The 14,334-nt window shown below is 36.1% G+C and overlaps 1 protein-coding gene and 1 pseudogene across 1 annotated transcript; one reads left to right on the top strand and one right to left on the bottom strand.

Moving 5' to 3' along the window:
- On the bottom strand, positions 1-4,981 carry LOC113064878 (ras-related protein Rab-11B-like). Its single transcript, XM_026235864.1, has 5 exons — positions 4,831-4,981; positions 3,197-3,392; positions 2,065-2,258; positions 1,897-1,977; positions 1-1,132 (listed from the first exon to the last, which is right to left on the bottom strand). Exons 1-5 carry the CDS (start codon positions 4,868-4,870, stop codon positions 987-989), a joined length of 657 nt encoding a protein of 218 aa, XP_026091649.1. The 5' UTR covers positions 4,871-4,981; the 3' UTR covers positions 1-986.
- Positions 4,982-7,452: 2,471 nt separating this feature from the next.
- LOC113064876 (interferon-induced protein 44-like) lies at positions 7,453-9,834 on the top strand (annotated as a pseudogene).
- Positions 9,835-14,334: the final 4,500 nt, after the last annotated feature.

The following is a 14,334-nucleotide window of genomic DNA, read 5'->3' as shown; positions in this document are numbered from 1 at the left end:
AATTGTGACAGTAATTTGGTTTATTTTCCATTTTAATGTAACCTGATAAAAGGCAAAACAGCTGTTGTGACTTCATGGATGTGTAAATGTCACATAACCACACTTGAAAAAGGCATCTTTATCACAGTATGGGAAAACATAAGGCATTTCCAAACTAGCCGTATGACTTAGTCAAACAATTGTATATATAGTGACTTTTTCACAGACCGGTGAAACAACTGACCATCTAAAACACCATTGCATTTTCCCACTGAAGAGCTAGAATACCTCAGCAATGCAATGAATAGTTTACATATATATAACTGTTATTTGAATAATTTCTCAATTCATGAAATGCTTAATAGATGCATTCACATAACTGCTATATATACGGCAATCTGAACACGGTGAACAAACTGCGCAACTTCACACACCAATCAGCCCTGGCGTAAAATATTGCAGGATAGGACTAAAGGTGTGATATGTGAAATGTTTGATGAACTGAAATAAAGATGACAGCAGCCCTCCTTTGGTATCCGCACGATCCAAGACAAACTCGATTTTCTTCCCCAAAAAACTGGCCCTTTTAACCCTTTTAAGGGATCTGGCTCAACAGATGGCGGGCGTTTAGTGTGGATCCCAGAGAATAACCATCAGAGGAAGCCGAAGACACACTGATCCCTCACCATCCCTTTTCCGTAGGAGCGGATCACACGATCAGCGCCCAAATTATCACTTCCGAGGAAAAACATTTTGCCTAGCAAATGTGAATTCAGACAGTGGATAAAAGTAAAGAAACAAAAAAGGGACAAAAAAAAACAAAACAAGGAAAAGGAATGTCACCTAGAGATTCACGCTTCTAAGAGTCGTCTAGAATTAGCGTGGAAATCACAACGAGGTAAAAAGAGGAAAGAGCCGTAGCCATAGCACAACACACAGGAGCAAAGCCGAGATAAATAGAGGGGAACTGAAGCCCAAGGGTGGGGGTAGAGCCGGGGGAAGTGGGGTCACAGGTTCTGACAGCACTGAAATTTGTTGCCCTTTAAACCATCGGTAGTGGGCGGCACGCTGATGTCCACTACGTTGTTGCCGGGAGACTCGTCATGCATGGACCTGTCAGCGATCTGCTTCTGTGATACGATCCGATAGATTTCTATTACAAAAGGAGACATGTTAAGAGACATTTAGTTTGAGACGCCCACTGGGAAAGTTGAAATCACATTTATGCTGTACAGTGAGCCAAATCACACAAACTAATTTCTTCAGGAATCCACGTAATCAGGAATTGCGCAAAAGGATGAAATATTTCCCCTCAAGGATTTTGCATTGAGTTCAAATTGGTAACGAGACACATTCTTTGGCGTGCAGGAAAAAATCCAATAATCTCAACAGGAACGTATCAAGAATTCGTGCAAGGGTGAAATGTTTCCCTATGCAGATTTCGCAACAGGTTTGAGTTGGTCATATGCATTCGCCGCATTTGTCAACTTTTTTTAGTGGTCAAAATCCAATCATTTCAATAGGAATCTATTAGGGCTGAATGATAAATCGCATTCGATATTTAATGCGACAAATTTGTTTTGCGCAGCTTGTCAGTGAACAACGGCTCTGTAGTAAATGCTGCTCCATGTGAAAGCGCGCAAGTGATGTAGACGAAATCCAGAAATTTCAATAGGAATCCATGTAGGGCTGCATGATTATAACAAAAATCATGATTGTTGATTATTCCCTAGAAATTGTGCTTATTAATTACAATTATAACAATTTACACTGAATGATGTTTATGCCATCGTTTGATGCAACTGCATGGCGTATCTTTATATGAAAATAAACAAGCTGAAAACACTCGAACTGAAAAACTTTCAGTGCTTTTCTGAAATTAGTGTGACTAATTGAAGTTGGTCAATCAGGACCCACCTGTTAGTATGTTTTTAAATGCCTCCTCTACATTCGTAGAGTCCAAAGCCGATGTTTCGATGAAGGAGAGAGTGTTCTTCTCTGGAAAACACAAAATGAGAGATATTTTAACAGCTCAGGTAGATCTTTTCTTACTAAACAACATGAAGATGCAGGAGGAGACGTCACCTGCAAAAGCTCTGGCCTCATCGGTGGGTACGGCCCTGAGGTGCCTCAGATCACTTTTGTTGCCCACCAGCATGATGACTATGTTGTTATCCGCGTGATCCCGCAGCTCCTTCAACCAGCGCTCCACATTCTCATAAGTCAGATGCTTTGCAATGTCATAGACCAAAAGAGCTCCCACTGCACCCCTGTAGTACCTGTAAAGGACACCCACACAAGACATTAAAAATGTATATTGTATAATAACATATTCATAAAGAAAAGATAAAAAGGTGTAAATGTTTGCTCTGACAATGATTCAATCATGATTCTTTACTAAATGGTGGAGTGGATTAAAAAATATTTATAAATTTTGCTAAGTTTTAAATGATTAATTATACTAATATATAATTAAATAATTTTATTATATATATATATATATATATATATATATATATATATATATAATCTTCAATAACTATTCTATGAAATCACTTATAAAACTATAATTTTATTTTTCTAGTATAATTAAACTAATATTTGACGTACACGATATCTTTAAAAGAAAATTATCCTATTACTAAACAAACTTAAAATTATACTCCATATTAATTATACAATAATTAAATAACTTATCAATAACTATAAAATTCATAAATTTAATTACTATTGATAAATTGAATTGTTATATTTTTGTGTCATAGTATATTACCATAATATTTCTATAAAATAAACTTTTATACTATAGTTACAGTGTACAAGATATCTTTAAAATAAAATTATCCTATTACTAAACAGAATTAAAATTATATTCCATATTAATTATACATTAATTAAATATAATTAATCAATAACTCTAAAATTCATGCATTTAATTACCATTAATAAATTAGTACAAATGAAGTTATTTTAGCAATAATAATAAAAAATTATAACCATAATATTACCATAATATTTCTATAAAATAAACAAATTATTTTTTTATTAAAAAAAGCTCAATTAAATATACTATTAATGATTTACTTAAATAATTTTATCAATTTTAACACCACACAGAGGACTTTACATTTTGCATACTGAGGACTCACTCCAGTATAAACTTTTGTCCCACATGCATAACTTTGGGTTAAGACTGAATTCATCTTCATGTACTCACGCTGATGTGATGGCTCTGTAGCGTTCCTGTCCCGCTGTATCCCAGATCTGAGCCTTAATGGTCTTGCCGTCCACTTGGATGCTGCGGGTTGCAAACTCCACACCGATAGTGCTCTTGCTCTCCAGGTTGAACTCATTTCGAGTGAAACGGGACAACAGGTTACTCTTCCCCACACCAGAGTCTCCAATGAGCACAACTAGAAAACAGAAGAAAACATCAGGCTGTTTTGAACAAGACTAGAAACTTGACATCCAAAGTATGCTTGTCAGCTGCTCTTGTAAAAAATAATATCCATAGGGAAGATATCATAGCCATCACCAAGGCCACAGAACAGAACCACTCCTTCAAAGTAAACCACAAAGCAAAGTGTGCACCCAAAGCTTATACACTGTCATAATTTGAAAAGCAGAAACACATTAGATTAGTTAGCCATCCTGGTTGACGAGGCCATAGAGATAACAGAGAAGCCGTAATCTACAAACACACACTTCCACTCTCATTTTCCCTTCGCTCCATCAATTTGACACCATTAAAAGTTGAAATACAGGCCTATCCAACTTGAATAAAACAAATGAGAAATGCATAGAAAAATATCAATTAGTTCATACTGTGTCCGCTGCAACGTGGTCACCGTTCGTTTTCTCTAGAGGAGACCTGAAGCAATTCACAAAATGTTGGAGAACATCTAAAAATTGGCCTATGCTTTCAAACAAGAAATCTTACAAATAACCAAAGTGACATCTGTAAAACCTCTACTGTAATCTGTGGTTTTGTCACATACTGAAACACTTTACAAAGGCTTGGTGTAAAACAGGAACCTGGTGTGGGAAGGAACTTTTAGACACATAAACGTATGAATAATTAAATAAACAATATAACCTTACACACACACACACAAATATATGCACACACATTTCAAATATGCTTTACAATGACGTCATGATCATCAACAGTTGTCAATTTCACATTACGTTACATGACAGTTCATGTGTCAGCTTAATGATTTAACTAAATTACGAGCTGTAAAAGCTCCAAAAATGCTTTCAATTTCAGATTAATGGCCAAATTTTTGCCTGTTTGAACACCAAGGAGCGACTCTTGAGAAATAAACGACAAAAACAAAAAAGTTCCCCAAGGCCTAGCAATGCAACCACACAAAATATTAAGTAACACATTACTAAACGACTAACGAAGGAGAGTTCACGTTTGTCGACGTTTTTTGGAAACGTTTGCAGCAAAATCAGCTGAAGTGAACTGAATATACTTTGTTTGTTGTTTTGGGACGAACTGATTGCATTAAAATTGCTAACGTTAGTTATTTAGCTCACTTTAGCGTTCACTCCAGTTTGAAAGCTATTTAGCTGCTTAGCTAATATAATGCTGAATAAAAAAGCGTTGTTTTTCATATTGTCGAAAGACGATGCAAATCATTAAAAGCACTATTCAAATGTAATAATCTACTTTCAACTCTAGATTCTTCGAAACCGGTTAATATTTCGATAGCTAAAGTCAGCATACTAGCATTCCAGCTAACCCAGCTAGCCACAGTCATCAGGAAACTTGCTGTTTTCGTTGATTATAAAGGAAAACAAAACAAGTTTATTCTTCTTTTTCATGGAGTATAAAATACTGACCTTTAAATAAATAATCGTATTCGTCGTCACGGGTCCCCATTGTTGGTTTGCCTCACTAAAATGTTGTTGTTGGGCGACGGATCTCTCCTGATCAGCGATGTCCGATTCGTGAACGAATCGTTCTTATGATTCGGATCATTTTAATGATCGGATGAACCGGAAGAATGATTCGTTCACGACCGAAGAACTGACTCGATATAAAAACATGCAAAAAACGTTTGCAGCTGAGAGTTTGTTCTAAATGTAGATTTTGCATTATATTCTTCTATTTTTAAATTCTTCAACCCTTAATCAGTCCTTGGGGTCAGATTGACCCCACATTGAAAATCAATGGGAACAAAATGTTGTCTATTAAATAAATGAATCCAGTATAAATCTGAAAATTTCTAGGTCTGGTCCTAGACACACCGATTTTTAAAGTATAGTAAAATGTTTCAATAAATATTCACAAAAATATATATCATAACGTTGTGAGGAGAAGTAGAAGCATCAAGAAAATGAAGTGAAAATGTAATTAGTCCCTATTGACCTCTACTGGATATATTTGGTCATTGCACTTTCTTTCTTTAACCATAATTCCTAAAGTTTTCCCACAAACCTGGTGATGGCAGTATTCTATCTCTAACACATAGAGCAATGTCCAAATCATTGAATGTGGTCCAAATACAATTTAGAATTAATCAAGATCATCATTAAAGATATTTTTTTCATGAAAGATAAAAATTTAATAAGTAAAAAATGACAATTGAGGGATCATACACAACTATCAAAAAAGGTTCAAACATTCACTGATGCTCAAGAAGGAAACACAACGCATTAAGAGATGAATCATGATGTGTACATTTTCCTTATTTTATTTTAAGACTGTCTGCCTTTTTTCCTTAAAAAAATAACTACTGTGGAAAAGTGATGTTGTTAAAAATAATATGGTCCTGTGTTTGGTGGATGTCATTTTTCTCTGCATTACATACAGTACCTCATTAGTATTCCAAAATATTTTGATTAAGTTACAAACCTTGTGTAATCTATCAAAAAACGTTACTAAATTACTTTTTAAAGTGTGTAGACCTATTTTGTAATCTGTAGTGATATTTCAGTGATAAGTGTTACATTTTAAAAGTAATCTTCACCCTGTTTCTTTACACTAACTTTTGTTATTATTTGCTAGTGATATAATCTTCAGCAGTAAGAAAAAGTGTTGTTTTGGAGAACACACACACACACACGTGTATATTAATGTGTTTTTGGGGCAATATGTAATGAAAAAAATAAATGTCATAATGGGAGTAATAATTGACAAGATTTTCATAATAATATACAATATTGAAGTATAATATTGAAATATAATTTATTTTCCTATATGTCTCCAATAATGTGTAATAAAAATGATTTCAGTCCCGGTGTCCTTCATCATCCTGTTTCATAACAGAAAGTCAGATTTTGATTTGAAACCCCATAACATTTTCCTCAGATTTTGATTTATGACACACAATTTAAAAATGGGTAATTACAAAATATCATTATATTCCCATAAGAGTGTCACTAAATTAATCTGATGACCAAGGAGAGGAAGTGGTCATGGTAAAACATCCAATCACTTGGTAACTCTAAAAAAGCCCTGAATGTGCTCAGTACAGGACATCCAGTCTTAGAACTGTGGAATGCACAGTCTTAGAGAAATTCACTAAAAATATCATGTCCTCATACGAGGCCACAGGGTCTTAAGAAAATTACCTCAAAGTTAGCATCAGCTATCTAGTTCATACCTGTCAAGTATCCCGTTTTGGCCGGGAAAGTCACGTATTTTACCCTTCTTTCCCGCCGTCCTCCCGTATTAGTATTTTCCCGTAAATCTCCCGTATTTTTTTTTTATTTATTTTAACCTGCGTTATTAATAAAATAATAATAATAAAAACATTCCCAATCTGAGCTCTGTCACTAGTCTCGCGATAACTGCCACCTGTAAGTAGCCTGTCGCGAGGGGTGTGTGAGGTCAGGTGACATGAGTTATAACGCGGGAAAAACAACAACAACAAAAGAAAAAACCGAGACGGATGATGGATGCTACGATAGAGAGTGAAGGCACACCTGCCAAAGAACCAAAACACATGTGTAAATACCAGGATAAATGGGACAGCGAATTTACTTTTTTAAAGAATGCAAAGTCTGCAACAAATTTGTACAACAACTCACTAAAAGAGTAAAAGAAAAGTTATGTGAAATAAAAAGAAAAACTGTAAAAGAAAAGCAATATGAAATGAAAAGAATGTGTGGAATGAAAATAAAATGTAAATGTAAAGACAAGCAATGTTAAATTAACAGAAAATATGCAAATAAGCCTTTAAATAAATGCTCTTCATATATACCCTTTTGTGTTTTCATTTGGGCTATAACACCTGCCTTAAAATGTAAGGGATACTGGAGCTTTGTTGGGGTGGTGGGACTGCTTGCGGTGGGCGCCGGAAAATTTCCCTTATTTTCAAATTCAAAACTTGACAGGTATGATCTATGATCAGGTTAGATCTATTTTTCATTTCATTTTCAAAGTAAAAATACATATTATATTTGGTTTTTTTTATTTATATTTGAATGCCGTTTTTTTTTTTTTTTTGCCTTAAAGATGCAAAGAGGGTATGGAGATTTCTTCATGGAGTCCAACACTAGTTTAACAGAAGAGCAAAGAAAGCAGCTCTGTGACCTTCTGGGGAATGTGGAGCTGACTCTTCTCTACAAAGCTTCAGTCCATGGATATAAACCTATTGTGTTCCACAAGCGATGTGACCGTCAGGGTCCCACCTTACTTGTAGCCTACAACCGTTCAGGCTACATCTTTGGTGGATACACTAGTGTAGATTATACTCGAGTCGAGCAGTATATTAATGATGAGGAAGCTTTCCTGTTCAGCTTTCAAGGCAAGTTCCCTGTCTACAATAAAGTAAACAGTGGACATTATGCACGTTATGATGATGCTGGAATGCCCAACTTTGGCCAACAGTTGTATTTTTGCAAAAGCAACCAACCAGTTGTGTATATTCGAGGAGGTAAATCATTCAGTTTTAATGCTGAAAGATTCTATGGGAACGACGCTGCGTTGACTGAATGTGAGGTCTACAAAGTGGAGCAGAGTAAGTCAGGCAGTCATCAGAAAAAGTGTGTCATGTTGTATACATGTATGAGTCCAGTCTCTAAAAATGTACTTAGTTTCTTTTGTTAAATCATCTTTATTCAATATTAGAACTTCAGACCAAGGAGAAGCCATGGAGGAATATTCTGTGGACATCTATGTAAGTTTGCACTCTTCTTTGCAGTATTTTGTTGCTCATTTCTTCTTCTTTTGGTTCTATGACAGGTTGCGAATCAACTTCATAGGTGCATACCGCCACCTACTGTGATGGAGTGTGAACATACGTTTCTAACCTAAATCTTGTATTCTGTTCCACAATTCTTAAGAAATCTCATGATTGCACTAATTTATCTTCCTGTTTTTGGTTGCTGCTCATTTAATACAGTAATTGTCAATTATTTTTTATTTTTTTTTAGACAAAGAGATGAGCTCATGCAAATGATGAGGGATTATAAACCCTTCGAATCCTAATGATCGGTCCTGTAGGTGCGGGAAAATCCAGTTTCTTCCACTCCATCAACTCCATCTTTACTGGTCATGTGACCAACAAAGCCATGTCAGGATCTGCAGGCACTAGTCTCACCACACAGGTATAAGTTCAACAGGATTTATAGAATAGTGTTTCCTACAGACATCCATGAGGAATGTCTCCTGATGTGATTTACTTCTTTGTTGGTAGTTTCGCACATATCCAGTGAAAGACGGTCGTGAGGGAAAGCCATTGCCGTTTGTGTTGTGTGACACCATGGGACTCGAGGAGCAAACCGGTGCAGGACTGGATATTGAGGACATCAGCAGCATTCTTCAGGGTCGCGTACATGATCGCTATAAAGTAAGTGTACTCATCTCCTAAATAAATGAAGGTTGAAGTGGGAATTATGTTCGTTTTATGCCAAATCCTCTGGATTCAGTTCAACCCAACAGAACCGTTTCAACCTGATGAGCAAAAGGCCTCCAGACCTGCATCTCTACAGGAGAAGATCCACTGTGTGGTGTATGTGATAGACGCCACCAAAATCTCCCTCATGTCTGATAAATTTGAGGAAAAACTTGCTGTAATTCACAGAGAAATAAGCTCACTTGGTAAGTGATCTCAAAGTATTATTGCAAGGCTAAATTATAATTTGCTTATGACACATACTAAATGTCCAGTTAGCCAAAAGTGAACTCTTATGCAAAATGTTGGTCACTGACACAATTTCAGACATTCCCCAGATGGTATTGATGACAAAAGTAGACGAAGCATGTCCTCTAGTGGAGAAGGACCTTTACAAAATTTATCTCAGTCCCTACATCAAGTCCAAGGTGAGAGGCGGTCAGATGATCACATGGTCTGTTCCTCCAGGACTCGGAGTGAGGGAGATGTTGTTTTGTGTGTGCAGGTGCAGGAGGTGAGCTCTCGGTTGGGTGTCCCGGTGTCTTGTGTGTTACCGGTGAAGAACTACAGTCAGGAACTGGAGCTGGAGCTCAACTGTGACGTCCTGCTTCTCTCTGCTCTAAAACAGATGCTTCGCTTGGCAGATGACTATCTGGATGATGTTGATGTATTTTAGGCTAGTAAATGCTGCAGAGATATGTGTTTATGCCCCTTGATCAGCAAAACAAGTAGGCTTATCTTAAATAAGAAGATTTTTATTCTGTTCGTCCAGATCTTTCATAATCATTCATAATATCCATTTAAGAAAAACAATGGGAAATGCCAAAGTTCACATATCATTAAAGCTGTACATTTCATATAATTGTTTGTTGCTTTCGTAGTTGGTATATTGTTGTGCCATAAACAGGTACATAATACTATAATGATGTGTTAGAAATCAAGATCCTAAAATCTGTATTAAGAAATGCTTATTTTGATTAAATTAAGTTCAGTTTTTGATCCTTGAATTGCTTTGATGCTTGTTGTGTGTGTGTGTGTGTGTGTGTGTGTGTGTGTGTGTGTAGAGAGAGAGAGATAATATTTAATTAATATTAAATAAACATTTAATGATATATAATTTAACACTTCTTATTAAATATTAAATTAATAAACAAACAAATAAACATTACAGATTAAGCTATATGGGGAAATGTAAATATTATCTCTATACTATTACTGAACTATATTCATCTTCATGACTTACAGCTGTGGCTGATAAGGACAAATATATCCAGAAAAGGTAATAATCGTGTCATTTTTTTGGTTTATTATTAATTCCTCAACTTAACCATGTCCTTCAATGATAATTAATCAAAAACAATACTAACACTATTTAATGGACATGCTAGAGTTTTCAAGCACGCAAGTATTTACTCAGATCTAAATAAGTATTTAACTTTTAACAAACCGTTATTAATTTCAGTCATCCATTCTTTGTGTGCATTTCAGTTTCATTTCTAGTTAAATGGTCTAGTTTCTGAAGGGGTGTGGCTAGCCCATGCAAACTAGCTCTGTGGACAAACTGACTTGTTCATTTGGCTCCACTCTGAGCTTCATCTGCCATCTTAGCAAATACTGTTAACATCAAGATATTACCATGTTAAAAATGCATATGTTTAAGTGTGCATTAATTAAGGTATTGCATTGTTAGTAAAAAAAAAAAAACTAAAAAGTAAAAAAATGAAACCACAACTAGTCAGAACAGTAAAAATATTGAATTTGAACATAGAAAACTATTAGCGTAATTAAACGCACGCGTTCTATTAGGCTCATATCTGCTTGTGTGTTAATAGAATGCTTTATTAATAATCTTTTAATTGAGTTTGGTCTTTTGTAAACACCGTTGTAATGCATAAAGCCACGTACTTTCACGTTAGGCGGTTTAGAATGTGATTCTAATGATTTGTGAATTCAAGTGGCAGCTAACATCTCGTGATTGGAGTAAATCAGTCATAGTGAGTCAAGTTAACAATAAAACTGTACATTATAATTAAGGCTTTGTAAAACTGCACAGCGTTTTTAGCTTTTTAAAAGACACACTCCTTCTAGGCTAGTGACAAATGGTCAAAAAGTGCTTTAGTTTTCGAGATACCCCTACCGGAGGTAGAACTAAACCCAACAATGTTTTTCTTCATCTCTAAGGTCTCCCATATATGAAATGGATTCTTGGCTAAAAGTATTTTACTGCTAAGATTGTTAAATTAACAGATATTGTTATACACCACAAAACCAATAAAGGACTAAAATATAGCCTGTCCGTATGGGAGTTAAGGCATATAAACTAATGCAGATCAATCACACAAGCTCTGAGAGCTTTGAAACTTGACATGTTTGTAGTCAGGAAGTTGATTTAACTACTAGAAAAGACTGGATGTGAATATCTTGATGTATGGAATAAATAGACACATGTAAACACATATCTAAAATAAGCGGACATGCACAAATTTAATATCTATGCAGAATGTTTTCATTTACTTTGTGCTTGCTTTGCCTGGCATTATCATAGAAACACATATGATGGCTTGTTGGAAAGGTGGGGTTGTGCTGAATCCAGCAATACCAAATATGTAAATATATAATAAAAGAGAAGTGTTCTGTCACTCAATGTATGAGGTGTCCAAAATGAATGAAAATGGAACACTGACATAATTGAGTCCAAACCCATTCATTATCAGTGGTGAGAAGAATGTTGAGAAATTCAAATATAAGAGACATCAAAAAATATTTAATATGGCACCTTGTACTATATGGAAACAAAGATTGAAATCGAAAGATAACACCTTACCATAGCACAAACAGGAGACCAGGAGTTTTAACTTAATGAGCTTTTTAATAAAACTATAACTTAACTTCACACAATACAACTTAAATTACTGTCTTAAATAAAACAAATGGCAATCTAACTAAAGAAACAAACACTCTTTGGGGAAATGAGCCCTGTCTTCTCATGCTGTTTAGTTTATTTTCTAGCAGCAACCATTTGGAACATCAACTGGTCACCATTGGTGAAGGGTCTGGCTGCAGACTTGCACTCTCAGACACTGCTTCTGCTAGCGACGTCACTTGCAGTCTTTATTTTTTATTTTGTTCTATTTATTGGTAACTTTTTGTTTGAATTTCCCAACATTTTATAACAGTTGCCATGTGGCGAAGACAAGAAAAAAGAAACTAAATTACAATGTCAATTGCAATCACTACTTGCACTCTCCGCTACCTGTGACTTCACTTGCAATCAACACAAATCGTGCATGTTGCCACTGGAGACAAGACGCTGTGGTTGTGATTAAACGATTAAAACTAATTTAGTACTATAACGTACAGGGTCCTGCAAGAAAAAGACAAGCACAGACCTTGGCCACAGAACAGCAGAATATGAACGCAATGCACAAAGTCTTTCGTTAAGCGTTTTCCTCCTGTAGAAAAAAACTAACACTTAATGTGGCATAATGTATTCAGACACATTAAGTTCAATTAAAAGACCAAATTCGATATATAGTTATTATTCAATGTACTACAAGGCACGCAGATGGCTATGAACACAATGTGCAAACTTTGTCCTCCCATACAACATAACGCTTAATGTGGCCTAAGAACAGACTAAGATGATAAAGACAATTTAGTAGGCCTAGCCTAGGCTATATGTCTTGTTGTTGACTCTAAGTATATACAGACCAGCAAATATGAACGGGCATTATGCATTAAGTGATTTTAAAAGGATCAACTCCGTAAAGGCAAGCAGACGAGTACAGAACGCAGTGCATTAAATTGTACATTAAACGTTTTCCTCCTATAGAAAATCATTATAAATAAAACACATAATGTAGGTTAATGGACAAAGACAGTGATATAAACAAGTTGTAGACAGTTTATTCTATATGGAAAAATGCTTAATGTGAAACTTTGCATGTTGCATTTATTCTGGGCTCACTTGCTTGCCTGTACATATTAGTTATGTATTTTAATAAAGTAGAGAAGCATGAGTTTGGCCTTTCTCATCTAAGTCCATTATGCCACATTTTGCGGTATGTGAGGAAAATACTATATACATATTCCTTATATTAATGAACTGTACATTTAATTTGATATTTTAATAGCATCTTAATATATTAAGCCATGTTAAGTGTTTTTTTTCTACGCTTAGCTAGAGACTTGCAAATGTTCATATTCTGGTGTTCTGGCCATGGATTTGCCGATCTTGTCTTTTTCTTGCAGGACCCTGTACGTTACAGTACTAAATTAGTTTTAATAATTTAATCACCACCACAGTGTCTTGTCTCCATTGGCAACATGCACGATTTGTGTTGATTGCAAGTGATGTCACAGGTAGCGGAGAGTTCAAGTAGCAATTGCAAGTGACATTGTAATTTAGTTTCTTTTTTCTTGTCTTCACCACCTGGCTTTATAAAATGTTGGGAAATTCAAACGAAAAGTAATAAAAAAAATAAAAAAATAAAAAATAAAGACTGCAAGTGATGTCACTAGCGGAAGTGCAAATGTCTGAGTGTGCAAGTCTGAGAGTGCAAGTACAAGCCTGCAGCCAGACCCTCTTGAAACATTTTGGGGTCAACCCCCCATGATGTTACAACTGCAACACACCACTCATCCACATTGTCATCAGTGACAAAGTGGGTCATATTTGGACAGTCAGGGCAAGAGCAAAACCCTGTGCAGGTCAAGCCCACAGAAAGACACTGGCATTTGGTGGCATCGGTGCAGTTTTCGTTTTTACAGTAGAGGGGGGTGAGGTCTCTAACTCCTTTAGGTGCTGGTGCCTTCTGGAACATCACCGATTAAATGCAGCCACCTTCTCTGAGCCTCCATCCTCTACCAACTGGGTTCCAGAGAAGAGTTTTGGCCAGGTGGCTGTGATGCCACACTGCTGTTTGGTACACAGCTCTCAGCACATGTTGCTGGAAGCCATCTTCTGTTGGGGGTAGATTTGCTGCTGACACCTCAGCTCATCCAGGTTGGTGCTAGGATGCCCATCTTGGTGCCTCTTCTTTGTCTTTCAAGATCTTTGATTGAGTGTTGGTGGTCATATCTATCAAAAACTATAACGACACAGCTGTTACCTTCCTTTCCCATTAAAGTTGCGATCTTTTTCCAGACACACTCACCCAGGTCATTGTATGTTTGAAAGGCTGAATCATTGAGCACTTGAAGAAGATCCATGCCATCAATGATATATGCTGATGGTTCTTTTACACTTGGCAGCTGCTGTTGTCTTCTTTATGCTTCCATCATCAAAAAACAAAGAGGGTGGGACAAAATCATGTTTAATCTGAGATACGAGATTTTTATGACTTGGGAGCGGGGAGATACGAGTTTATGCACTCATTGATAAGAATACAGATACAGACACAGACGTCGCTGCTGCCAGCAGAGTTAATCAAAGTCTGCGGTCGTGTCGAGCCTTTTGACAAGAGATAAGGCTTTAAGGGGTAACTAAACCCCTGGTCAGAGC

The sequence above is a fragment of the Carassius auratus genome, chromosome 47, assembly GCF_003368295.1.
Source record: "Carassius auratus strain Wakin chromosome 47, ASM336829v1, whole genome shotgun sequence".
Taxonomy (NCBI): domain Eukaryota; kingdom Metazoa; phylum Chordata; class Actinopteri; order Cypriniformes; family Cyprinidae; genus Carassius; species Carassius auratus.
This window is presented reverse-complemented; position numbering and strand designations above follow the sequence as displayed.

Coding starts and splice junctions, on each gene's coding strand:
- LOC113064878 (XM_026235864.1), bottom strand. CDS start 4,870: ATGGGGACCCGTGACGACGAATACGATTATTTATTTAAAG. Junction 3,393..4,830: donor ATACGATTATTTATTTAAAG/GTCAGTATTTTA, acceptor TCTGTTTTCTAG/TTGTGCTCATTGGAGACTCT. Junction 1,978..2,064: donor TGAGGCCAGAGCTTTTGCAG/GTGACGTCTCCT, acceptor TGTGTTTTCCAG/AGAAGAACACTCTCTCCTTC.